The 27105-nt window shown below is 36.5% G+C and overlaps 4 protein-coding genes across 6 annotated transcripts; 2 read left to right on the top strand and 2 right to left on the bottom strand.

Annotated features, from left to right (window-relative positions):
• Positions 1-1130: 1130 nt before the first annotated feature.
• LOC110864681 (squamosa promoter-binding-like protein 7) lies at positions 1131-3697 on the top strand. The gene is made up of 3 exons (XM_022113791.2): positions 1131-2001; positions 2947-3074; positions 3179-3697. The coding sequence occupies exons 1-3, from the start codon at positions 1451-1453 to the stop codon at positions 3607-3609; spliced, it is 1110 nt and encodes a 369-aa protein (XP_021969483.1). The 5' UTR covers positions 1131-1450; the 3' UTR covers positions 3610-3697.
• A 263-nt stretch (positions 3698-3960) lies between these two features.
• Positions 3961-10696, bottom strand: LOC110864680 (nuclear pore complex protein NUP62). The gene is made up of 9 exons (XM_022113790.2): positions 9255-10696; positions 6741-6828; positions 6506-6584; positions 6242-6364; positions 5977-6054; positions 5502-5605; positions 5213-5300; positions 4988-5086; positions 3961-4314 (listed from the first exon to the last, which is right to left on the bottom strand). The coding sequence occupies exons 1-9, from the start codon at positions 10555-10557 to the stop codon at positions 4219-4221; spliced, it is 2058 nt and encodes a 685-aa protein (XP_021969482.1). The 5' UTR covers positions 10558-10696; the 3' UTR covers positions 3961-4218.
• Positions 10697-12296: 1600 nt separating this feature from the next.
• Positions 12297-19826, top strand: LOC110864679 (probable helicase CHR10). 3 transcript variants are annotated; one of them, XM_022113788.2, is made up of 17 exons: positions 12297-12575; positions 13933-13940; positions 14070-14148; positions 14257-14417; positions 14495-14626; positions 14724-14886; positions 14991-15126; positions 15653-15770; positions 15962-16051; positions 16182-16289; positions 16384-16593; positions 16717-16842; positions 17398-18026; positions 18808-18953; positions 19041-19205; positions 19273-19387; positions 19596-19826. In XM_022113788.2, the coding sequence occupies exons 1-17, from the start codon at positions 12392-12394 to the stop codon at positions 19618-19620; spliced, it is 2595 nt and encodes an 864-aa protein (XP_021969480.1). In that variant the 5' UTR covers positions 12297-12391; the 3' UTR covers positions 19621-19826. The 3 variants fall into 3 exon arrangements, with proteins under 3 accessions (XP_021969480.1, XP_021969481.1, XP_035830281.1); XM_022113789.2 differs by having other exon boundaries at positions 12298-12575; positions 19044-19205; XM_035974388.1 differs by lacking the exon at positions 13933-13940 and having other exon boundaries at positions 12374-12575.
• A 544-nt stretch (positions 19827-20370) lies between these two features.
• Positions 20371-21146, bottom strand: LOC110863746 (putative germin-like protein 9-2). The gene has a single exon (XM_022113070.2). It carries the CDS (start codon positions 21120-21122, stop codon positions 20505-20507), a length of 618 nt encoding a protein of 205 aa, XP_021968762.1. The 5' UTR covers positions 21123-21146; the 3' UTR covers positions 20371-20504.
• Positions 21147-27105: the final 5959 nt, after the last annotated feature.

The following is a 27105-nucleotide window of genomic DNA, read 5'->3' as shown; positions in this document are numbered from 1 at the left end:
CAGGGCACTCATCCATGAGTGGTCACAATCATGCAAACTGGTTTCATTATCTGGACCCATTTTCACACGTGTACGGACATGTTTTATCCTGATAAAGAATTTCCTCTTTTCATATTAACGGTTAATTTTTGTTAAATCCGTTAAGTAGCTCCAATTTCAAAGTTTGGTCGATATTTGTTTGAAAAAAAAAAAACACTTCAGTCTGTTACAAAATCTACACTCGATGGTTGTAGCTTCAAGGATGCCGACATAGAAATAGAAATAGAAAGGACAGATATGAAAAAAGAGCAAGAGAAGAGAGAAGGCATGTGATCACACGGTTCGAAAGAGACTAGTGTGAGAAGGAGAAAAGAGAAAGGTCGTACGGTCTATAAGGAGAGCGTTAAGGACTGTGGAGCAGAAGCCGGACATACTTAATGTAACACTCTAGGAAAGTTTTATATCGACTCTTGACAAGAGAGATATCGGATGTGTAACAAAAATCAAATCTCAAATCTCAAATATCATCCTGTTTCGAACGCAATGACTGTAGATAGGGCTGCAAACGAACCGAACGAATATGAACAAAACCTTGTGTGTAGTCCTTTGTTAAGAAATATATGTGTTCACGAACTGTTCATGAACACTTACCGAACAAGATTTTATGTTTGTGTTCATTTTCTTAAAGAAATGAACGTGTTCGTGTTCGTTTTTTAATTTTAGGTAACGAACGTTTACGAATACAAATGGGCACCAACTAATATTCATGAACACAGATATGGAAGCAAACGAACACAAACAAAAGTTCATGAACAGAATATAATACACTGACACTTATTAAATATTTTATTTGTTAGGATTTTAAAGCATTGAAATAAAACATAAAAACTAAAAACACTAATCGAACACTTACTGAACGTCCACGAACATAAATGAACGAACGCGGCTTCTGTTTATGTCCGTTCATTTAACTTAACGAACGATGTTTCTTGTTTGTGTTCGTTTGTTTAATAAACGAACAAACACAAACAAACTTACCAACGAACAGTTCACAAAGTCTTCTCCAAACGTTCGGTCCATTTGCAATTTGCAGCCCCCAATTCTAAATAAAATCAGTGACTATCGTACTAAATCACCTCGATTGATAGTACTGTACCGCTGTTAAGAGTTAAGACCGGTTGATAGCCTGCCGACACGGTCGTTAGACTGAAATCAATTCCAAAGAAAATCAAACGTAATTCAAAATGAAAAAAAAAAATGAAATAATTGCTCGATCGATCCTCTTTCTCAAACACAAACAGCAGCTTTTCCTTTTCTCACCACTTTCACCCCCAGCCACCCATTGCTAAACCACCACCATTCACACACACACACACACACTCTATCTCTCTCTATCTCTTAATAATAATAATAAAATCTTGCTTGTTTTTATATAACACAAACACCCCACACCATCCTCTTCGTACACAATATGGAAGAAACTGAAACTGGGTGGAGGAGGACTAACTCATCCTTCAGTGGTGGTGCTGGTGGGGGACAGAATAGTAATTTGACAAACAATATTGCATGGGATAACTGGGACAGCAATATAGTTACTAGTCTTACTTCTTCTCATGCTGCTGCTGCTGCTACACAGTATAGTGTGGTCAACGCGCTTCTTTACAACTCCGGCTGGAATAATAATCATAATAATTCGGACCCTCATATGATGTGTTTGAAGCTCGGGAAACGTCACTACTGCGAGGACATGGTAGCTGAGTCATCATCAACCGCCAGTACTAAAAGAGGCAAACTACCCTATGAGGCTGTTGCTACGGCGGTAACTACGGTGAACACTCGGTGGCCGGTATCTACCGGGGTAAGGGTGGCGTCTACAACCAGATGCCAGGTGGAGGGGTGCCACGTGGTGCTTGGTAACGTTAAAGAGTACTACCGGAGACATAAGGTGTGTGAGATTCATTCCAAGGCGACTCAGGTTGTCGTGTCGGGGCTTCTACAGCGGTTCTGTCAACAGTGCAGCAGGTTTAAACCGTTATTTTTTTCTTAATTTTTTTTTTAAATTCGGCTATTATATTCACATAGATAATTATATAGCTTTGTTGCTAAGAATCGTTTTGATGAATCCAATCCAAGACATAAAACTCTAAATAGAGACAAAAATAATTCTGATTTGCTTGTTCCTGAAAAAATTTATCGTCTAAACATCGTAGAGAATTAAGAATTCAAATTTCCTTCGATTTAGAGAGTCAAAATAATGTGCATAGAAAAGATTCTTTTGCAAGGAGAACAAGATAAAAAAACTATAGTCAAGTTTTGGATGAAAGTGAATATTTTGACAGAAAAAAGTGACTTAATTGAATTAAAGTTCTTTTTTTGGCTTAATAATCGATTAGAGGATTCAGGTTGTATAGATCGCTATTGGTTTGATTAATCCAAACACTTAAAACACTAGAGTATTTAAAATAGTATATTGTTCCCGGAGGGATAGATATTAGAAGATTGGAAGTTTAAATTTTATTAAGGACATATATCTACGATTTTTTTTAATAAATCTTTCCTTATATATTCAATATTAATACTTGCCAAGTTACATTAAAACAGAAGGTAGACAGTCAACATGATATTATATTGGAAGGAGCACATCCGTCACATAATAACGTTATAATGCACTCGTAAGCAGCATTTTTAAAAACGTCGTGTTAAGATTAAAATAAAATTTATGATGCATACAGTAAAATTTATGTATAAACATTGAACTTGATTTACAAACTTAACCAAAGAAGAGGAATGTGTACTTTGGATAGTCATATGATTATTATACATTTCATTTCCTGGAGTAGGACATGTCGGCTCAAATGTAAATATTTTGTGAATGTTATACAATACAATATAATGAAATAATTTTTAAGTGCATAACTGCATACCGCAAAATTTATGTATAAGTGTACATATGACATTTGGGTACAGGTTTCATGACGTCACAGAGTTTGATGACACAAAGAGGAGTTGCAGAAGACGCTTACAAGGACATAATTTGCGAAGAAGGAAAGGAACCATTTCCAATTCTCTACCTCGAAACTTTCCGCACTCTCTTGGTATTTTATTTTATTTTATTAATTTTAAATAAATAAATAATATTTTTTCCTTTATAATTAATATCTTTAGCAATATTGTATTAATTTTAATATTATGTCGAAAGAGAATAATTCTGCGATGGAGCGGCATATTGGACCACTATCAACATTACCAATGTCATCTTCGTCGTCATCATTATCAAAGTCGAAACCTGCGTGTGCTCTCTCTCTTCTGTCATCTCCAAAAGCCAACCCCTGGATATCTTCGAGTGACATGTCCTCTAGATGCAGCGCTGCACTTCATGAACTAATCGCTGCAAATCGAGCAACTTTTAATTCCGGGCATTTTTTGAATCCAAATACTTCTCAACCAATTATTGATGATACGATGCACACATCACAAGAAACCGATCGGTCCAGTCGTACAACTACGACACTCGATGTAATGCAAGCTCCGGCTTTGGATTTTGGTCTTTTGGCCATGAAGGAGCCCAAGGGTCAAGAAGACTGGACTGACTATTGTTGGTCTGCCTTGGGGGGTGCAAATGTTGTGTAGCATTTTTTTATATTTTGTCAATCTGTTTTTTATTAACATTTGATGTAACATATTGGTGAAGGTAATAATTATTTGTTTTATTATTTAATTTTGTTTGTTTCTTACAAATCACTATTTATAGGATTAATAATAGACCTCGCGAAGCTTAAGCTTGGGTAGGCTCAGCCAGATTCAAGCTAATAGCGAGCCATTCTTGAGTAACGAGTGGCCCGACTTGTTTACATCCTGAAGGTAAGTTGAGACACACCATATAACTACCTCATTACAGTCTAAAACTGACGACTGACGAGGTAGTTATCAGTTTTAAAAGGTGCATCCAAACACCCCCCTTGTCATCTTAAAAAAACATGACAATAATTAAGGCGACTTTTGATTTTAAAAAAAAAAAATCATGATGTTCATTGATCTTGAGCAACAATAATCCACCATCAAAATACAACACATTCAAACTTTTTAAATGAGAAAAATGAAGGGGGTAATGCATATAAAGAGCCGCAAAGTTGAAGCTTGATCTAGCAAACTGATTTCACCGGCTGCATACACAATCAGATATATTTGATATCCCGGTTAAAAGGCAAGTCCAGAATTGAACACGGCACAGGGTTACACTTATCGGGACAGCCAAAACTTTGGGCCCATCAGTTCCCGATCAGCAGCAGAACCTTGTTTAGCAAGTTTTTGAATACGTGAAGAAAATTCTTCAGCCTGATTGAAATAATGACAAGATTAGTACTAATGGTAGTAGTTTATTTTGTAATTAGCATGAAAGCAAAATTGGGCTAGTACAACTGTATGAGAAGTAGAGGTGACAATTTATACCCACTAAAGAATGGACTGACTCGGGCTATATTTAAAAAAGAGTAAACTTCCGTTTTGCTCCCTGTGGTTTGGTCACTTTAACGGTTTTGCTCCAAACCTTTAAAAATAGCCATTTTACTCCCTGATGTTACGGGTTTTTTGCTAGTTTGCTCCCCGCCTCTAACTCCATCCAAATTGTTTGTTTTTCCATTTTGCTCCCCGCAGGGAGCAAACTGGCAACAAAACCAAAACATCAGGGAGTAAAATGGCTATTTTTAAAGGTTTGGGGCAAACCCGTTAAAGTGACCAAACCACAGGGAGCAAAACGGAAGTTTACTCTTTAAAAAAAGAAGTTTAAAAGAAAACGGCTCAAAAATGTCAAAGTTGCCCCAAGACTATTTTTGTGCAAGAAATATCATTGTTTACTTTATTCAAAAGGTTACATATTGATTTATTAGGTACAACTTTTGCAAGTAAATTGCCTAGAAAATGTAAACAATTAGGACAAAACTCAAATATGTAAGAACGACATTAATAAACTTAGTGAAAGAAAGATGAAAATACGGAAGAACAGCCTAACCTTTTCATCAATCCACATTAATGAACTTAGTTGATTGTTAAGGATCCGGACAACGACATCCATTGGAGTCATACCATCAGTTGCTTCAAGTTCTCCACCCTAAACGGGACACAAATCAAATACGTATCAACCTCAACCCATATGAACGTAAAACAAACTTCAGTGTCATTTTGTTTTAAGAGAGGGGCAGGCCAATCTAAATTAAAACCCAAAATAAATGATCACCTGATTGGCATTGAGAGTCTGAATAACCGATTTTATTTGTTCCGTCATATGTTCCATTTCTCTCTCGATAAATTCAGCCTGCTCATACCTGGAATTTATAAGGGGCAGATGTTAAAAATTATATTTAAACAAATTCCCATATGGTATAGATTCACTTCAAAAACTATGAAAATACAATGGTTCTACTTTACATTCGGTTACAAAATATAAATAGCTGAGCAATTAATTTATTTCGTTTCTGTTACAAATTTTCGTGTTTCTGAGTTTTATTTGTTTTCTAGCGACTCACATTGCATCTCTGGTTGAAGCTGCTTCGTCATCAAGAAGTAGACCATGCTCGTCTTTGTATATTCGCTCAGCTTCTTCTTCCACACTCTGCAAAGACTTGTCAACCTAAAAAATTGTATAAAGTGGCAACAACCATGTTAGTATCATGATTCCCAAATAGCCAGAAAAATGCCTAATTCGAAAATATGATTAAAATCAAAATGAATTAAAAAATACAATCAAATCCAATTTGTTACTGATCCTAACCCCTTCGACTCGCAATTTCTTCATATGTCAATCAATATATGCTTACAACTTGCACTCAAATTTCTTTTGCAGTGTTTGTTAGATAACTTCATAGGCAAAGTGTGTTGTTCGAAAAATAAACAAAAAGCATTGAAGACAAAATGATTCAAATTCAAAGCAAGCAGTTATATGACTAAAAATACTTCGGATAAAAAATAAAAAAGCAAACCCTTGTTAAAAACTTAAAATACCTCTTGTTGATGAGTCTCAATCAGCTCCAGCTGTCTCTCAAGGTTGGATTGAGTATCAACAACTTTCGCAACTTCTGCCTGTATAAAATAATAAAAAGCAGTTTGATATAAACATGAGGCATCAACAAAGAAAAAAGCTGTCAGTTGTCTTCAATTTGAAACAAACCTGTGTCTCTTTGGTTCATAGGAGGTCAAATGACCGGTTAAAAAGTTTATATAAACGTACTTCTTAATAATCAAAGTGGATATGAGTACTATGACTCACCTCAAGTTTAAGAAGAACATCTCGGTTCTGCAAGATTCTCCTGTCCCACTCAGCTATTGCATTAGCTTGCTTCCTGAACTTGCTAGTTCTTTCCTGGAGCTCCACATTCCACTCCTTGATGATCTTTACAGAAAAAAAAACGAAAAAAAAAGAGAAATTAAGTAATAGGATAAGTGCATAACCAATTAATAACAGAATATGTTAGAATATTTTTAGAACCAAGCAGCAAAACGATACACAGAAATAAGAACTTTGTATGGATACCTCCTCAACGGTTTTTCCAGTAATTTCAGATGGCAGCTTTGGAGCAGAGGCTACAGCCGTGCTGACACTTGTAGTTGTCCTAGTTGCAAGATCACAAGGAGCCTCAGATCAAAAACGATGTGCAACAGATGAATCTCAGAAACAATAAGATGTAATACTAAGATATAAACCATAAGATGGAGCCTTTTTTCTATAGTAGAAAAGGAAAAGAAACATTTTTATACTTATGACTGACCCACTACTAGAAGATACAACAAGCGCAGATGACGTTTGAGCGGTAGTGGTTGTAACAGTTGAAGTGGTTGTCAAGGAAGCAGAAGCACCTGCAAAAAGATTTTAGACCCAAAAAAAACATAATAGTTAAATAAGTGACCAACAGTATTCTGCATAAAGACAGCCAAATCTCTTCAACCTTATATATATTGATCAAAATATTGATGCACTTTTATTTGTAAAAAATGTGCTCAGGTAAACTTAATACGGTGAATATCCAGCGTTCAGTCTATGAAAACAAATAACATATATACTGATGATAAATAAGAAATGCATCTTGTTGCAAGTTGCAACATTGCTTATCATAAAGAAATGCAGACGATAATGTGAGATCAATAAGAATTTTATATGGAAAAGGTAAAAGAAAGTTTGAGGAAAAGACAGGCAAAGTGTGTGTTTATATGTATGTATGTATGCAACTATGCATGCATGCCAAGTTATCAAAGATAAAAAAGGAACTAGTAAAGATGCAATCTTAGAATCACAGGCCAAAAATTAGAGGGGTTATCTGTTAGTAATTCGTTGAATGGGATTCGCCAAAACTTTCAAGATCATGTGATTGCAAAGCAGCTACTACACCACTTTGGCCCACCGATAGGCAAAAATCCATCATTTAAGACTCCCGTTCTCAGCCTTTTCCCTGATCTGTTAGCTTTGGGTTCTAACTGCAAAACATAAACATGCATCACTTGCTAATCATCCAAGTCAGTTTTTTTTTTTTTTTTTTTTGAACGGCAAATTTGGATCACTGACGGACCACTGGAGTATCATCGTGCCACTAGCAGAACCACCCGATCATATCCATCTCCACTAGGCAATAATGCCTATACACCAATTCAGGAGGAAACCCAATAAATCTGGGAAAACCCCCTTTGTGGGAATCGAACCCATGACCTAATGGTCATAAGCCTTATCCCACCCCCAAATACCACTAGGCTATAATGCCATGGGTCATCCAAATCAGTTTTGGTCTACCTCTAACCCTCTTTCCTTCAACAGTGGCCCACCGATAGGCAAAAATCCAAGTCAGCTTCCAATTGGTTCTAACCGTGGTCGTTGTCTATCTTCTCCTGACATGCCCAAACCATCTCAACCTCCCCTCCCTTATCTTATTTGATATACTAGCTGTCCCTAATCTTTCCCTAAAAACCTCATTTCTTATCTTGTCCAACCTAGTGTGTCCACACATCTACCTAAGCATCCTCATCCTTGCTACCTCCAGCTTACGCACCCGTGTTTTCTTGATGGTCCAATAATCGGTTCCGTATAACATAGTAGGTCTAATCGCAGCGCTATAAAACTTCCCCTTTAATTTAGTTGGGAACCTCTTGTAGCAATACCCCTGTGATCACTCCCCACCTACACCATCCAACATGGACGCAAGGGCTACATCACTATATATCTCCCCGTCTCTTTGTACAATTATAAATGTGCTTAAGTGGACTTGAGGCAGTAAATATTCAGTGTTCAGTTCAGTCAATGAAAACAAATAACATGTATACTGCTAATAAATAAGAAATGTATTATGTTACAACATTGCTTATTATAAAGAAATGCAGAGGAGAATATGAGATCAATAAGAATTCTATATGAAAAAAGGTGAAAGATATCAACTTAATAAGGAAAGAAGAATTTGGGCCAGGAAAGCATACAAGAATGTTTTAGGAAAAGACGGGCAAAGTGTGTTTATATGTATGTATGTGTGCCAAGTTACTGAAGATAAATGAAGCAACTAGCAAGGATGCAATCTTAGAATCGTAGGCAAAAAATTTGAGGGTTGTCTGTTAGTAATTCGTTGAATGGGAATATGAGATTCACCAAAATGTCATTTGAAAGCAGCTACACTACCAGCTACACCACTTTGGCCGACCAATAGGCAAAAATCATCATTTAGGACTCCATTTTCAGCCTTTTCCCTTATTTGTTAGCTTTTGGGTTCTTATTTCATTCAATTTTAAAATGCTAACCATGTAAAGCCAGGACATCCATCTATCACCCGTTATCTTAGATAATAAAATGTAGTTATTATAAACACTAGTATGGTAGAGCAATTATTTAGAAATAGAGAGTACTTTCGTGTAAAACATAAACATGCATCACTTGCTAAATGTATCTAACATGCTTTCATTCTGCATCACACATGGCATGCCAATAGTCCAATACTACTGGCTTTAACACAATAAAAGATTAATAACAATAAAGAATCATAAACCTTGCTCCTATCAGATTAAGAATGTAAAGTTATAAACGCCTGAACGCTCCTTTATAGTCATTGACAACCTCACTACCAATGTAACAATTTTAGGAGTTAGGACCTCACAAACTATTGCTATATAAATTACATGCAATAATCCAATAATATATATATATATATATATATATGTGTGTGTGTGTGTGTAAAATACAGCATAAAGGAATCAATCAATAACTCAAAAGTTCAAATCACATTGACGATTAATAATATCAACAAACTCACCAAACAAAGACAGAGCAGCTGTTGATTGCGGTTGAGACGCTGGTGTAGGAGTGCCTACACTTTTGGAGGATGTTTGAAATCCCAAAAACGAACTCGACGTCCCGGTAGAAGCAGCAGCAGTAGCAGGGCTTGCAAAACTCGACAAAGATCCAGTAGCTGTTGAGCCTGTAGTACTAGATGAAGCCACACCAAACGCAGAGAAAGCCGGTGTGGTCGTACTAGCAGAACTAGAAGCACCAGTAGTAGCACTCGCAGTTGCAGCCGTAGTCGCCGCTTTCACACTAGAACCCAAACCCGAAGACGCTTGAAGCCCAGTCGACGCTGTTACATTCCCAAACGAGAACCCAGACGAAGCGCTCGACGATGAACCACCAAACAAACTTGGAGCAGACGCTGCAGCACCTGTCGAATTCCCAACAGCTGCACTCGTGGAAAACGAAAACGAAGGAGCAGAGGTTGCTGTGGCGCTCGGGAATGAAAAAGCAGAAGCTGAAGAAGCCGGTGCAGCACTTGTAAGTGAGCTTGAGCTAGAGGAACTGAGAAACGAAAACCCCGGTGTTGACGATGAACTAGATTGAGCTGTAACTGAACTCGAAATCGAGCTAGATGATGTAGCCGATGATGATGATGACGATGATGAGCCAAATAAGCTAGGAAATGATGTAGCCGGTGATGACGTTGATGATGCTGATGTGGCAACAGATGGAGAAGCCCCAAAAGTAGTCAATGATGATCCAGAAGATGAGCCAAATAAGCCGGAACCAAACGGGGAACTAACCGGACTAGCAGTAGCAGCTGTAGTTGAACTCGGAGCCGAAGCGGCAGCCGAAGAAGCCCCGAAAATGCTGCTAGCTCCAAAAGTAGTTGAAGTCAAACCTGTCGAACCGAATAAACTTGTAGTAGTGGTAGTAGCAGTGGTTCCACCGGAGCTAGAACTGGATCCAAACAAAGTAGATCCACCAAACGGGGAACCAGTGGAAGAAGACGACGTCGTACAGAACCCGAACGTTGAGCCGGTAGAAGCAGAAGAAGCACCGAAGCCAAAAGAGGGAGCGGCGGAAGACGGTGTGGAGGATGAAGAAGAGGCAAAGTTGAATCCAAAGGATGAAGTTGAAGATGCGGATGATGATGAAGGTGTTCCGAATGTAGGGTTAGAGGGGGCGGATGATGCGCCGAATAGCGAAGGGGAAGAGCTAGGGTTTGAGGAGAATGAAAAGGGAGATGTGGATGAAGATGATGCGAATGAAAACGGTGATGGAGAGGATGAGGATGCGGGATTTGTGTTGAAGGAGAAGCCCGCCATTGTTGAGGGTTCTCGGTTTCTGGAGAATTTGGTTGAATTTCGAACGGGAGAAAGGGGAGGGAGTGAGGGACGACGAGGGTTTATGAAGTTCGACAGAAGGAAGGTTTTGTTTTCGGGTATTAAATTCGAATCTTCAAACGGGTGGGTTATCACCCGGCTATGCGTTGTGCACAAGACTTGTTTAGAGATTTAAAAAAGGAGCTAAATGCCATTTTAGTCCCTGTGGTTTGGGCTATTTTGCCAGTTTAGTCCAAAGGTTTCATTTTTAACATGTGGGTCCAAAAAGGTTTCACAGTTGCCATTTTAGTCCATTGGGTTAACTTCATCCATTTTTTCTGTTAACGAGAAGGCCAATTAGGTCATTTTATATGGCTGAATTGCCCTTTTAGTTAAAAGAATTATATAGAAAATGACCAAATTGGCCTTCTCGTTAACAGAAAAAATGGATGAAGTTAACCAAGTGTACTAAAATGGCAACTGTGAAACCTTTTTGGATTCACAGGTTAAAAATGAAACCTTTTGACTAAACTGGCAAAATGGCCCAAACCACAGGGACTAAAATGGCATTTAACTCTTTAAAAAAGGGGGAAAAGAGAACAACAAGAAAAGAGATTAGGGTATGTTTGGTTAAGTTTTTTGAAACAATTTATTTATTTATTGGTTTTTGGTAATGAGAATGTATGTGAAGGGAAAATAACTTTTCTAAAAATTCACTCCATACTTTTTAAAAAATCAATAAGGAGTTTCATAAGTTTAGCGAAACACCCCCTTAAAAAAATGGGGAAAAAGAACAACAAGAAAAACCAGCACTATTATATCTGAAATATTTGGGACGGGTATATATTTTGTATGTATGGGATTCTTTATCTGAAACTATATACCCATATATACCTTATTTTTTAAACTTTTTATTTTATTTTTCATTAACTTTGTTATGCTAATATTTCATTCTAGTGTTTTATTATAGTGATATTCGATTTAAATAACCTATACCTTCAACTTATTGGCCGATATCATTCTCAACTTTCAACTTATTGGTCGGTAGCACTCTCAAACTAAGGGGTTGTTTGGCAACTTCGGAATGGTTAAGTGTTGAACCAGTAAGAGGTCTGAACCATTAAGAGCCAGTATAATGCTTAAGCGTTCAGTGGCAAATGTCTGACAAATTTATACTGAGGTATTAACAATTCAGAATCAGTATAATGCTTAATCATTCACATGCAAATGTCTGAACCTTTCAGACATCTGCTCACGAAACAAACAGTCTAAACCATTAAGTGCTGAACCAGCAAGATGTCTGAACTATTAAGAGCCACATCTAAACAAACAGCCCCTGACTGAAGACTTACCCAGTTAATTTTTTTTGCTGATGTGGCATTTTTGGGTTGACGTGGCATGTGACGTGGAATTTTTTTGATGACGTCACATTTATTTTGGTTTTTTATGACGTGTCAACTAGCGTGGCATTTGACTTGGTTTATTTTGATGACATGACAGCTGACGTGACATCTAATTTGGCCTTTTATGACGTGAAAGCTGATGTGTCACTGGTTTGGTTTTTTGCCAGTTGATGTCAGCAAACTGAGTTAGTTTGGAAGTATTATCGACCAATAAGTTGAAAGTTGAGAATGATACAATACAAATCGAAAATAGAGAGTCCAAAATTTATTTTTTTTTTCACTTTTCACACGTAGTCTAACAAAATGTCCAACAAAATTCATCTTCCATGTTCATGCGCCACGTAGTCTAACAAAGTAACCGTCTCTGTAAAGAGGGGATTTATACATTTTCAGAAAATTCAAATTCAGGAACGTTTGCGCCACAACTGACGAAAATGAACTACGAGCAGAGATTAACCGCCGCCGCGAAGTATGTGTTCGACGGAGACGCACGCGCCGCCACTGAGGGTGAAGTCAACTCTTCCGATTACGGTGTAACGGCGGTGCTTAAGCCTCACCAAATTGAAGGACTGTCATGGCTTATACGACGATACCTTATCGGTGCCAACGTTATTCTCGGTACGCACTTAGGGTTTCAATTTAGAAATTATTTATCATAATCTGTTCATGAGTATGATTTGTGTAAAGAAAGTTGACCTATTTATTTTTGTAAGCGTGGAACAATGGAACTGGTGTTTATTGTTTTCCGTATATGTTAAATGTTGACATGATGAGTTACGTTTTGTTTGGAGGATTGGAAGTGTATTGATTAGGATGCCGGAAAGATCCGAACTGTGATTAGTTAAGCTAATTATACTTTTGAACAGAACTAGCAAGTGACTGAAACTTGAACCAGAACCATGATTGAACTTGAACTAGAACATGATTGGCATTGACCTTGAACTTGAATGTTGAACTACTATTGAATGATTCAATCCATTAAAAGCCATGAAGTTGAAAGAAGTTCTCAACTTTTAAATAGGCATTGACTTGATTGATGTGTGAAGAAAAAGATTAGAAGCAAATTGGAGTGTTGAAGTAACCTCTTGTGCCTCGGGTATGAAAAGCCCATTGCTTTTGCGCTTTGCGCCTCGGTTTTCGACCTTTTTTTACAACATTGCGTGCAAACCTTGAACAGTGTTACGGTATTTGAATGGCTGTGCAGTACTGTATTTGAGTTGCAGAATTGAGCAGAAGTTACATCAATGTTTTTATGATGCAGCTATTCGTTGATAATTTGATGGTAGTTGAATCTGCCACACACAAAAATAAAAAATCAGCTGTTTTCTATTTGTAATAGGAATAACCCGCACAGTCCACAGAACGTGACTTCTATAGTTCTATGTTTGGATAAGCTTATTTTGTGGACTTACAGGCTCAATGAAATTTTGAAAAAGTCAACAAGCTTATTTCTAACAGCTTACGAGCTTAGTAAATTAAGCTTATGGTTTAAATAAACCATAAGCTTAAGTTGATTATGATAAGTTTATAAGTTTCAAAAACTTAGCTCATCGGATTCTTCAAAATTTTAGTAAGCCCGCAAGCCCAGAAATAAGCTTATCCAAACACCCCCTAACATGTATGTCAGCTTCACTGTGCTTCTGATAGGAGCTATGCTGGCTACTTGAATTTTTATGCTGTAGATCTTTGTTATATGTATGTTTACTTTGAATTAACGTAATAGTAAAGCAGTATTGTTTTTAGTGAAATTTCATTACTTTTAGTTCTTCGAGTGGTAACAGTAATTGGCATGATTATATTTCGCACCTGATATCTGGTATTACAAAACTATATAAGGGTCAAGAGATATTTAACGCTGTTTATTAAATTCGAGTCCAGACTATTCTGATGGTTCTTAATGCATCTTTGCGCATCACAGTAGTGCCATTAACTCGAGAATAATAATGTGATTGGGTTGTTTGATCTGTATTTGCAGGAGACGAGGTATAGTTACATTTGTACATGGAGGCTGAAAACCCACAAAGTTCAATCAAATATCTTTAGTTACATTATGCATGTTACATTGCCTACTAGAATATTAAGATTCCGCATGTTACGCATGTTACATGACAGATGGGCCTAGGGAAGACATTACAAGCCATCTCCTTCCTTAGTTACTTAAAGTTTTGTCGAGGAATACACGGACCCTTCTGTAAGTAAATAATAATAATAAGAAACAACTGTTCTTCTAATCGTATAATAAGATCATAACGCAATTTGATGATTATTAAATTAATAAATATATGTTGGTCTTTTGCAGTGATATTGTGTCCGCTCAGTGTGACAGATGGATGGATATCTGAAGTTACCAAATTCTCCCCAAAATTGAAGGTTTTGCGTTACGTTGGAGACAAACAATACAGACGCGCTTTGAGACGGGAAATGTATGAAAATGTGGAAAAACAATCGTCATCAACCAATGTAAGTTTATCGTTAGGTAGCGGATAAAGTTTTCGCTGACTCGGATATATCAATGCTTGTGTTGTTGCGTTATGCAGGTCCAGACCCTACCTTTTGATGTCCTCCTTACAACATATGATATAGCGTTAATTGATCAAGACTTTCTTTCACAAATTCCATGGCATTATGCTGTTATTGATGAGGCGCAAAGACTTAAAAACCCTTCCAGTGTAGGTTTAAGATTATTCTAATTTCTAACTGTTAAAAGTGGCTATATAGGTTATCTTATAGTGTATTTGAGCTTCTTGATTGGTTGATTCTTTTCAGGTTTTGTATAATGTTCTCAGAGATCACTATATTATGCCTAGAAGACTACTCATGACTGGAACACCTATTCAGAATAGCCTTACTGAACTTTGGGCGCTCATGCATTTCTGCATGCCTTCGGTTTTTGGGACATTAGAGCAGTTTTCTTCTACATTCAAGGAAGGTATACATATTGCTCTTATGCATCTGTCTATGTTTGTTCAATACGATATATCGTGTTAATAAAATGGTCTTCTACTGACTATTCTTCTTTACTTTCTTAAACAGGTAAAGGTGCACCGATAGTTAAGGAGAAGTTCAAAAGCTTAAAATATGTTTTGGCGGCATTCATGCTTCGAAGAACAAAATCTAGGCTTATTGAGACTGGAACCCTATCTTTGCCACCTCTTACTGAAATCACTTTGTATGTTGCTTACATTGTGTTTATCTGTAGTCAGTTACATGGTCATGTTCCCCTTTTCGATAACTGTTTGACATTTTCTCATGTTCTTTCTAATTCGGTCAAACCATAGTTGTCAATAGCGGTCGCTATAGCGAATAGGTATAGGTCGTAGGTCGCTACAGGGTTTGTAGCCATAAATAGCGGGATTTTAGTTATTTTTTTACTTTTAAATATAAATAGCGATTAAATATAGTTATAAAATAGTTGGATTTGAGGTTTTTGTTAAATATACATGTAAAATAGCGTATATACCAGGTATTTTGATATAATACACATATACTAAGTGTACTGTGTATCGCTATTTATAAAATATCGCCCGCTGTTTAGCGCTATTCACTATGTAGCATATATGTACCTTATCGCTATTTGTCGCTATTCGCCATTCATTAACAACTATGGGTCAAACTATATGTAGACTGGTAAATCGTATACACACACACACACACAATACCTTAAATTTAATTATAGTTAGTTTTATGTTTGGTAGGATGGCTCCCTTAGTGACATTGCAGAAGAAGGTGTATATGTCAATATTGAGAAAGGAACTTCCTAAGCTTCTAGCATTGTCTTCCGGAACCTCTAATCAGCAATCCTTGCAGAATATCGTAAGCCCACTTCTCACATATTAAGCTTTTTATGCATGCCGTATTGCCATACAAAAGACAATATCTCTTCAGGCCAGTTAGATCCACCAAAATCACCGTTCCTTCTGCATCATCTTAAACTTTCTACGCCATATGGCATCGACAAGCTCATCAGTTCATGATCACATGTTCCGTTTTCTTCTTTTATGCAGGTAATACAGCTACGTAAAGCATGTAGCCATCCTTACCTCTTTGCTGGTATAGAGCCTGAACCGTATGAAGAAGGCGAACACTTAATCGAGGTAGCACAAATGTAAAATGCCCAAATTTTGAAAATTCTACGTAACCTTCCAAATTCAGGATTTTCAGATACTGCTGCGTGATTAGATAGTAAGAAACTACGCTTTTGTGGTGGCTTATGTTTTCTTTCAGGCTAGTGGCAAACTTATCGTGTTGGACCAGCTCCTCCAGAAGCTACGTAATTCTGGACATCGTGTTCTTCTGTTTGCACAGATGACACATACACTTGACATCTTACAGGTTTCTGTTCTTTCGTGGCTTAAAAACTAACAACCATGCATATATATTCATTTTCACTTGTTTAGATTTCTTTTTCGAAATATTTGAAACGCAGGACTATATGGAGTTGAGGAAATATCCTTACGAACGTCTTGACGGATCTGTTAGGGCTGAAGAACGGTTCGCTGCAATAAGGAGTTTTAGCCGCCAGTCTGTCACCGGAAATTCCAGTTCTGAATCTGAACCCGATCCGGACACTGCGTTTGTCTTCATGATTTCCACCAGAGCAGGGGGTGTTGGTTTGAATCTTGTAGCTGCAGACACTGTAAGCCTTCCCAGTGCCACATTTTCTCTCTCCTTTGACCTTTATAAATATTACAGAAGTAGAAATAAAGTATGTCATTAACTGTGGGCCCTGTTTTCTCACTGTGGATGAAACAAAATGCAGGTTATATTTTATGAACAAGATTGGAATCCACAGGTGGATAAGCAGGCTCTACAACGGGCTCATAGAATTGGTCAAATGAATCATGTTATTTCTATAAATCTAGTTACTGAACGGACTGTGGAGGAGGTGAGTTGTAACTCACAACTAGGGGTGCAAACGATCCTATCCGAGCCGAGCCGAGCTCGAGCTTGGCTCGGTTCGAGCTTTGTTTTTAAAGCTTGAACTCGGCTCGTTGGTAGTTTCTCAAGCTTGAGCTCGGTTCGGGCTCAGCTCGTTTAATATTTGTTAATTAATATATTATATAAAAATAAGATTGTATAAAAATAATATTATATAAAAATATTATTATATAAAAATAATATAAATTTCGGACTTGTTTAGGCTCGCGAGCTCCATAAGTGAAGCTCGCCTCGTTTACTAGACAACTTTAAATAAGGGGTAAATGTTATTAAATATTAACAAAAACTACTATTACACTAAGGCTCGATAAGGGTCGACAAGACTAACGAGCTTCACATGCCAAGCTCGAGCTCGGGCTCAATAAGGCTCGGCTCTTTTCGAGCTTTTTCTCGAGCAGCTCGCGAGCCACTCGGCTCGTTTGCACCCCTACTCACAACTCATGGAATGGAAGAATATTTTCTAGTTGCTACCTTTTATTTTAATATTAAATATCCATCGCAGGTTATCATGCATAGAGCAGAGAGAAAATTGCAACTAAGCCATGATGTAATAGGTGAAGACGCGATAGACAAAGAAGGCAAAGATATGGTAGGAGCCGAAGCTGGTGATCTGAAATCTGTTGTACTAGGGTTACGTATGTTCGATCCTACTACTGAAAGCAATGAGAGCTCGGGTCAACTTGATACGTCAAAAGTCAACGCTATTGTTGAAAAGGTTATAGCATTCCGACACGGAGGGAAATCAGAATTTGAGGATCAAACGGTTGAGTTTACTTCAAAGGATTTATTAGGTGAAAAGTCATATGACCCTGTTCTTGATGAAGCTTCGTATAATTCGTGGGTCCAGAAGCTTAAAGAAACATCAGAGACCAGTGGTGATTTGGCGTTAGAGGAGGCAAATAAGAGATTGAAACTCGAGGAGAAGCATCTTAAAGCGGAGTCTGTTAGGAGGAAAGCCGAAGAGAAGAAATTAGCAAAATGGGAAGCTCAGGGATATCGATCTCTGTCGGTTAAAGATGTAGTGCTACCACATGATAATGTCCTGTCGGATTCGGGTTTGGTAAATTTAGTTTATGGAGACTGCACTCAGCCGTCGAAAATTTGTCCATCAGAGCCATGTATAATATTTAGGTAATTACTTTTCCTCTTTTTATCACTTGTGAATATATGAATCAGTCCTTTGGGGGTTCTTTTTCATGAATCTGTCATTATCAATTAGGGGCATGTACGGTTTGGTTCGGTTTTCAGTTATTGAAACCGTTCGGTTATTGAAAACTGTTCGGTTTTGCTTTCGGCTTTTTCGGTTTTAGCAACAGTTCGGTTCAGTTTTTCGGTTTTTGGAACAAAATTAAGTAAGATTCAAAAATAAAAAGCAATGATTTAAGAATCTTTCTTAGATGTTTAAATTTAAGTTATTATGTTTAACGTTTTATATTAATATTGTTCACATAAACCTAACCTTCTAATCTACTTTTATGTTTTTCTGAAGTTTTTATTAAGACATTTTCCTTTATAATACTTTGAAAATCATTTAGTTTTTATGCTAAATTTTGTTATTTCTTGTTGGCAACGGATAAATCATTTCAAAGATAAATAAACATGCTAACGTTTTTATTATAAATACTTAAAATTCAAGAATAAAACTAATAATTCCTATATCAATATATAATAAACACTAAAAAATTGACTATTTAGGTTATTCGGTTCGGTTTTCCGGTTTTCATATAATGCAAAACCGGTTCGGTTTCTTCAGTTCGTTTTTTTTTTCAGATTTTTGTGCAGTTCGGGTTTTTTCGGTTCGGTTTTTTTGGTTTTCTGCTCACCCCTATTATTAGTGGCTATTATATATTGCCTTTTGTTTTCATATCTGTCTTGTTACCATGCTGCTTCATTTGTATATGTTCTGTTGCAGTTGTGTGGATGATTCCGGAACTTGGGGCCACGGTGGTATGTTTGATGCACTCGCTAGACTTTCATCACAAATTCCAAAAGCATATGAGCGCGCTTCTGAATTCGGGGACCTTCATCTTGGTGATCTCCATCTTTTAGAAATTTCTGGTCAGCTTCTTAGCTTCTAAGTTCTTGATCAATGCGGTTGTTTAGCGTGTTTGTTCGCATTCAATTTTTAAACGCCTGTTTGTGCAGCAGGTGAAGATGAGGAGAACAAAGATGGTAATGTTAATCTGTGGGTAGCTCTAGCTGTGGTTCAAACGTATAATCCCAGACGCAAAGTGCCTCGTAGCAGTATCTCTATTCCTGAACTGGAACAGTGCTTGTCGAAAGCTGCGTTTTCTGCTGCTCAAAAGTCGGGTATGTTTGGTTTATTCTTATTGCTAACTCATTTGATTTATTTTAACGTTATTGAAATTCTTAATAGCTTCGATCCACATGCCGCGAATTGGTCATCAGAATGGGTCAGACCGGTCAGAATGGTACTCGGTTGAACGTCTTATTAGGAAATATGCTGCTTTATATGGCATAAAGATATATGTGTGAGTCCTTTCAGAACCACTCAACAAACTGTGATAATATTATTGAAAATTTACTTTTAGAAAATGATAATATATCTGCTTCATAATTGATTTTAAGAATTTTAATTTCTTTGTGCTTCATAATTATCTCTTCGTGTATCTTCGTTATCTTAAAAAAATGAGAATGTTATTGAAAATGATCTTTAAGATTTCTGCTTGTAATATGCAGGTATTATTTCCGTCGATCCTCTTAAAGAGTGGAGATGAATCTATGTATCGGGTTCTAGAGGTAAGTTACGTGATATCAACATAACTTGATCGAATAGGCATGTTGGCTTTATACGACTTCGTCTGTAATATAATTGTGCAAATTTTAGGTTCTTTTTCAGATATATGTAGCAAGTTTATCATGATTATCTAACTTTTCGTATTAAGTATGTACAGTGAAGTTCCGGCTTAACTTTATCGGTATCAGTTATTTGTAGGCAACGAAATATTAATCTCATATAGTTCAATAGAAAAACTCATAATTATTTTTAGAGTGAATTTCAAGGATTGTCCTTTATCTTTATGCCCATTTTCAGGCGCTGTCCTTTATGTTTAAAATTGACGAGTTTTGTCCTTTATGTTTTCATATCATACACGTTTTGTCCTTTAGGCCTAACCAAGTTAGTTTTTTCAGTTAAATTTGGTCATATGCTTTGCACATGAGGGCATTTTTGTCAATTCAAAGGTTGCAGAAGCTTTGAGATGTAAATTTGCCTTTGAACTTACCTTTGAATTGACAAAAATGTTCTCATGTGCAAAGCATATGACTAAATTTAACTGAAAAAACTAACTGGGTTAGGCCTAAAGGACAAAACGTGTATGATATGAAAACATAAAGGACAAAAGTCGTCAATTTTGAACATAAAGGACAACGCCTGAAAATGGGTATAAAGATAAAGGACAATCCTTGAAATTCACTCTTATTTTTATCAGTTATAACATAAAGCTATAGCAAGTGTTGAAAACTTGAATATTTATTCATTTTCTGGTTTCATGTGATTACCTTATTAATATTACACAATTACCGACTTCCAATTAAACCCACAAACAAGAAATACATCCAAATTTACTTGCTGAGAACATGGCTTGATTAGCCTGATAGCCCCGATTTGAGCTTCTGAATGGTAGCAACGTCGGTCTTGAACGACAATGCCAATACCTGATCATCAATAGTCGAATTGAAAACCGCACTTGGAACCTTCACTGTGCCCGGATTTGCACTTCCAAAAGCGGATAGAGCCAAAGCCGGGTTCTTAGCATCAGCATTAAACTGAAAGTGCACAAGTCCCTTGGGGAACACAAAGATGTCCCCTTCTTGCAATGTTTGAGTAAACAGTTTATTAGTTGTGTCAACAAACCCAACTTGTAAAGAACCCATGAGAACAAACAACAGCTCGGAAGCCCGTGGATGGGTGTGGGGCGGGTTAACTGTTCCATTAGGGAACTGGAGTACAGAGTAGGAAACGCTCTGACCGTTAAGAGCCGGAAATTCTATCATGGTTGCTTTCAAGACTTTAAAAGTTGTGGGAAACGGGGCACCAACGAGTGCCCTCATCCCGGTGAAGGTGAAGTAGTTTCCGCTAGGAGCGCCAAAAAAACCTGGTGGAGGGATGAAGTCTGTTAGGATATCGGGATCTCCAGCCATTGACAAATGCAGCGAGGCGCATGAAACTGTAAGTAGTAGGAAAAAGTGAAGCTTTGATGCCATCTTTGAAGCTTGTAGGTGATTGATAAACCGGGTTGCTCTTCATTTTCAGATGTCAACATATATATACAGATGGAACTCGGTTAAGGTCCAAGAATATGCTTAATGGTTGTGATCTATTACCATATGTTTCATCGGTTGAACAAAGCAAATTGCCGATAAATCTTTGAATCTTATGGTTTTAGGTGGAACCAGACAGACAGAGTAGAAACAAGAAGCCTTAATTAGTATAGTAGTTTTATTTTGTTGGTTATAATAACAAGGCTGAACAGCCGGTAAATGTCTTCGGTATGATCACACTTAAACTAAAGTTAAAACAAGTCATAATTAGTAATTACTCCTACAACATAATTACAATATCATATTATAACATAAATTACAGTCAAATCTAGTTTAATCCTATCAATTCACATTAAGAAAACTGTTGTCAAAATTGTCTACTTGACACAGAGAGGAAGCAAGAAAAAGATGGAGATAGAATTTTCAGGGAACTTTGATTTAAAACTATATAATCAAACCTATAATGTGGTGGCCTTTATAGGAAATTCTAAGTTTGGGCTTTATAATTTTGCCATATATTGGGTATTTATATGACTTGATAACTAACGCATGTTCATACCATTTGCATTTGATACATGATGTGTTCTAAAATATACATATTATTATATAAATATTCATACACTTTTGAGTGGCTTTAGGGTTATTTTTATTAAATTCTACTCGTTTCTGATTCAAATTTGAAATTTGAAAGCTTTTAATAAAAACGACCTATAACGCTATAATTAAATAAGAATGATAATAATGATTGATGATCTAAATTTCACATCATATTAGTTCACCTATAATGATTAATTTAAGATTCATTTATTAAAGATGGTTGAATTGAATGTAATCTAGTGAGCACAACGAGCTGGTTTTCAAGTAGATCAGAAGTTCACAGGATATTTTGATAGAGATTAAATCCAGAGGGTTTGGTTGGCTTAAAAATAGATCGTCATGTAAATATATTAGCTGGAAGGAGTGGTGTAGATATCCTATGTATATGTTGTAATTTGACCCTTTGCTCGTTTGGGTCGGGGGTGTTGTTTTGTATTGGCCTTTTGCCCGTTTGAGTCGAATGTTTGTTTTAATGAAGCGTAATTTAAAAAAAAAAGGTATAATGTCCGTAGGATTAGGATTCAAGAAATAGAAGCTCATAATTAAATTGACTTTGTTTATGATCATTTAACAAAGAAAAGCAAATTGATATATATATATATATATATAGGGGAGGGCTATATAGAAAACCCTATATATATAGAAAACCCAACGTCCCGACATTTTTTTTTTTTGAAAAAAATAACACATGTAATATACATGTTTTTAAGAGTTTTGGGCCAAAAAAATCAAAAAAGCGCCGAAGGAATGATTTAAAAAAAAATCAGCAAGTTTCTGTCTTTTGTGCCTAACACATGTTAGGCAACCGGACATTGCTGAAATTTGTTTATTTTTTTTAAAAACATCCCTTCGGCGCTTTTTTGTTTTTTTTTTTGGCCCAAAACACTTTAAAACATGTATATTACATGTGTTATTTTTTTCAAAAAAAAATGTCGGGAGGTTGGGTAAAAATGGGGGGAGATTTGAGTTTCCAGAGTTTTCTAAAAACTTAAGGGTTTTCTGTCTAGCCTTCCCTTATATATATATATATATATATATATATATATATATATATATATATATATATATATATATAGGATAAAGATCCGTTAGGAACCACCCTTTATTGCGAGAACCGCGAGAACCAGTGTGAACACATGACAATTTTGTGATTATAATATGTTTAATATAAAACACGCTCATTCCTTTTTTTGTCACCGTTCTCCATTTTAGGGTTTCAAGGGGTTTCATCAGTTCACAGTTTTCACAAGTGGCAGAGACGCATTCACGGTGGTTTCACGGCGGAGTAGAGGCGTTCATGGTGGTTTTCACGGCGGCGTTCACATATTTCACGGTGGTGGCAGTCGACACAGTGTTTACAGTGGCATATAGCGTCTTCTGATTCATCAGGTATCGATCCTCATACATCTATTGATCCTCCTCATACTTTGTACCTCCTGTAACCCTAATCGTGTCATTCCTCCTACCATTGTTCCTCCTGGAACCCTAATTGTGCCACACTCCTCGATAATTCTGATCGTGTTTCCCTAATTACGAATGGAATACTCGATTACGAATGGATTGGGCTAAAATATTAATACTTAGGTTGGTAGTTCATTGTCTTGGTAAATATAAACGAACCGTTTTGACAAAAGCAATGGCCTTGGTGCACCTGTGGTCAACATAGTAATTTGCTAATTCTTGTGATACTAGATTTGGTTAATTAATAAGTACTTTTCGTAAGAACAATAATAAGGGAGATAAACACCCCTGTAGACATCTACTGTTGTAATTAGAAGTCTTAGTTAGGTTGAGTGATTGGATCAACTTGATGCAGGACTGTATTACTGGTTAATTGGTGTCAAATTACCAGATTTGAAGCAATGGTAAGTAGTTTTTTTGTACCAACAATGATTAGGGAAATAAATATGTTTGATTCTCCAAGGTAATCGTGTATGAACACTTCTGTAAATGTCTGCTGCTGCAATTAAAAGTATTAGTTAGTTTAGGTGATTGGATAATTATGTTGCTCAAAGTTAGACACCCCTATAGACAATTTTTGCCCATGTTACCCTCCATTAATGATGGTATCTCATTTTGTTTTACCTTTAAACTTAGGAGATACTTGTGATATTCTTTATTTTTCTTAAGTATCTTTTTTTTGATCACCTAGACATATGCACCAAATTATCCAGATCTGATGACTGATGCTGTGTACATTGGCTTAGTAGTTCCATAGGGTATTCTATCAGCTGCTCTTCATTAGATAAAAATAACCTTTTAAAGTTTATGTAACACTAATAAATAATAAAATGTTTGTGTTAAGCTACCCGCGAAATTCGCGGGTTCTTAGACTAATATATGATATACGATTATGTTCTTACTGCAATAATACCGATTATAATACGAATTTTGGAGCACTACCCTCAATTATATGACGAAATTGAAATGTTTGATGGTAAAATCGATATGACGAACGGTTTATGGTGTATCGTTATCGCTACTGATGTAATCGAGACGAAGACGAAATACAAAGAACTGCTAATGCTTGAGAACTGAGAACTGCTGATGTAATTCGAGTGTCAGACGTGGTTCTTGTATAAATACACCATCCTGCACATGTGCAGCACTTTACCATTACCCTATAACTATCACCAATAATCTACATCCTGCACATGTGCAGCACGTTATCATTATCCTATAATCATCACCAATAATCTGTTTATCATTTATACAACATTCTTACACATAACATTTGCCTTATTAAATATCACTTTTTACCATTTCTTTATTCACTTTTTAACATTCTTTCTATATTTTCAGGAACATTCATACACAATGAAGCTGCTACCATTGCTGCTGGAATTCCGTATCCCCCCTAACGATGAAACCAATTCTTATTCCGATGATGATAATGATACTAATGAAGATACATATGATGATTCTGAATACCCTTCACATACAAATGTACATGAACAGCCTCTTAGACGTTTATCCAGACGTCATAATGCACCCAACCATCAAAAATTTGATTAAGTTCGTTGTCAAAATATTGATCATTTTGTTTTATTATTCGCTTTACATTTAATCTAAACTGTTTACATTCAAGTTGCTCACCTACGTTGAACTGTTGTTTACACTTAATTTGAAACGTCTGCGTTCATTTTGATTATGTTGAATTACTGTTTACATTCAATTTGACCTACACGTTTACATTGAACTACTCGGTTAAACATCATTTAAACTATGTATTCCGATATTATGATTACAAATTCCGATGTTAGTGATTGCACACTGTTTATGATTGCACTTGCACGGGTGATACTTTTTTTATCACTCACATTGTTATTGTTTCTACTAATGCACATGTGCATACATGAATATTTTACCTACATATAACCCGTTTCCTTTACATATACATCAACATATGTAATGTGGTACCCCATACATAATAGGGTACCACATACGTAATATCATATGAACAAATATACAATATCTTAAAAAATACATATATTCATTACTACCATGTTTATTGTTTTTTTATTAATACACAGGCGCATTACCAACATTAACACACTATCACACAACTTTTGTATAACAACAAGTAAATATAACACCCTTATCATAAGGAATCACATAATCCGAAGAACAATCGTTATTACACATATGCATCACCAGCATATACTATACTAAACAAAATATGACATCCTAAATTAACAAATGTTACCATTCGTAATACATTATACAATACCAATATTTATGCTATATCAAACTTTGCACATGTGCAATACCAACATTACCTCTACCAAACAACATAATACATCATATATTAAAAGACATGATCATCCGTATTGCATGTCCACAAACTACCTACACATAACATTCGCTTTAGTTCACAACCTCACACCTTCTGCTCTTCTTTCCAATTTCTATGCACTTCCAACACTCCTCATGTTTCAATGCATCTTCGTTTATCGTTTTCCGATAATTTTTCATCCGTCAACCTATTTATCAAATACATCCTTGTTGTCAATCCATGAGCAGTTTCGAATATTTTTTCCTGCATACATTACATCAATTATTTCATGTATGTACATGTGCAGTAATCATATTACATACAATATGTACAATGCTTATGTTTTAAGGTAATAATGCACGTTTGCATATGCCGTAATACATTCATATTAACTTAATCTGACAAAATATGCACATGTGCATAACTATGCACATGTGCATTAACATGACTGACCTTATCAACAGGTTTGTTTCAATAAAAAAATTAACCCTTACCAAATCAAAATTCGTATTACCACCAATCATATTTAACATCAATTAGTAACAAAACTATTATGACAAACTATGCGCATGTGCATAACTTTTTTTTTAATGCAAATGTTATTTATGGAAGCTAACCTCCAAAACAGAGGCGGTCGAACCAACCACTACAGCAAATCGAAAAACAACAACTCAACACAAGAACCTAAAGACCGAAAACGAGCAGCTACCTTATATCGAACCTACACCATTTTCCCAACTCACGGACCTATATTTTGACCGATTCTTATACCATAAAAAACCGACGGACTTGATATTATGGATAATATCTCCGGGAACCTTTTATTGTTCCTGGCTAACCATATACACCTATTTGTCACGAACATAATGCCATATAAAGCTTCTTTCACTTCTCTATCCAGATTGTAAAACTCAGAGGCAATTACGATATCTTTAGCTGAAAACAGAATAAAAGGATTCACCTTGCACCACTGACTGATGTGATACCAGACAGTTTACGCTACCCTGCACGAACAAAGAAGGTGTTCAGCTGTTTCATCGCCATCTTCACACAGACAACATTTCACGTCTCCGCCCCAACAGTTCCGATCCCAGAGTGAAGTCAGCGTGGGAATACGATCTAAAACCTCCCTCCAAACAAAAATATTGCATTTTTTGGGACCCATTTCGACCATTTCACAACGTGCCTGCTGCTGAAATCGGAGCCGCTATACAGGAAGTTCTTGACAGCATTGACTGAAAAATCAGAGTCATTACCTCCCAACCATTCCCAACCGTCTTTGCCATCGGACAAAGTGACATTATCGAGGAGCCCGATCAACTCGTGCCATTACAGTAATTATTCGGCAGAGCTTGGGTTTCTCGACAAATTCCAAACCCCCATAAAGTTTATATTATCCTGATTGTACTGGTCCGCCACCAGTCGTCGTTTCTCTTGTTCCATTCTAAATATATTTGGGAAACGGGTTTTGTGCATAATTATGCACATGTGCATTAACATGACTGGCCTTGTTAGCATATTATGACAAACTATGACATGTACATCAACATGAAT

This window comes from Helianthus annuus, chromosome 6 (assembly GCF_002127325.2).
Source record: "Helianthus annuus cultivar XRQ/B chromosome 6, HanXRQr2.0-SUNRISE, whole genome shotgun sequence".
Lineage (NCBI taxonomy): Eukaryota > Viridiplantae > Streptophyta > Magnoliopsida > Asterales > Asteraceae > Helianthus > Helianthus annuus.
Note: the sequence above shows the minus strand (reverse complement) of the source record. Positions and strands in the feature narration are given on the sequence as shown.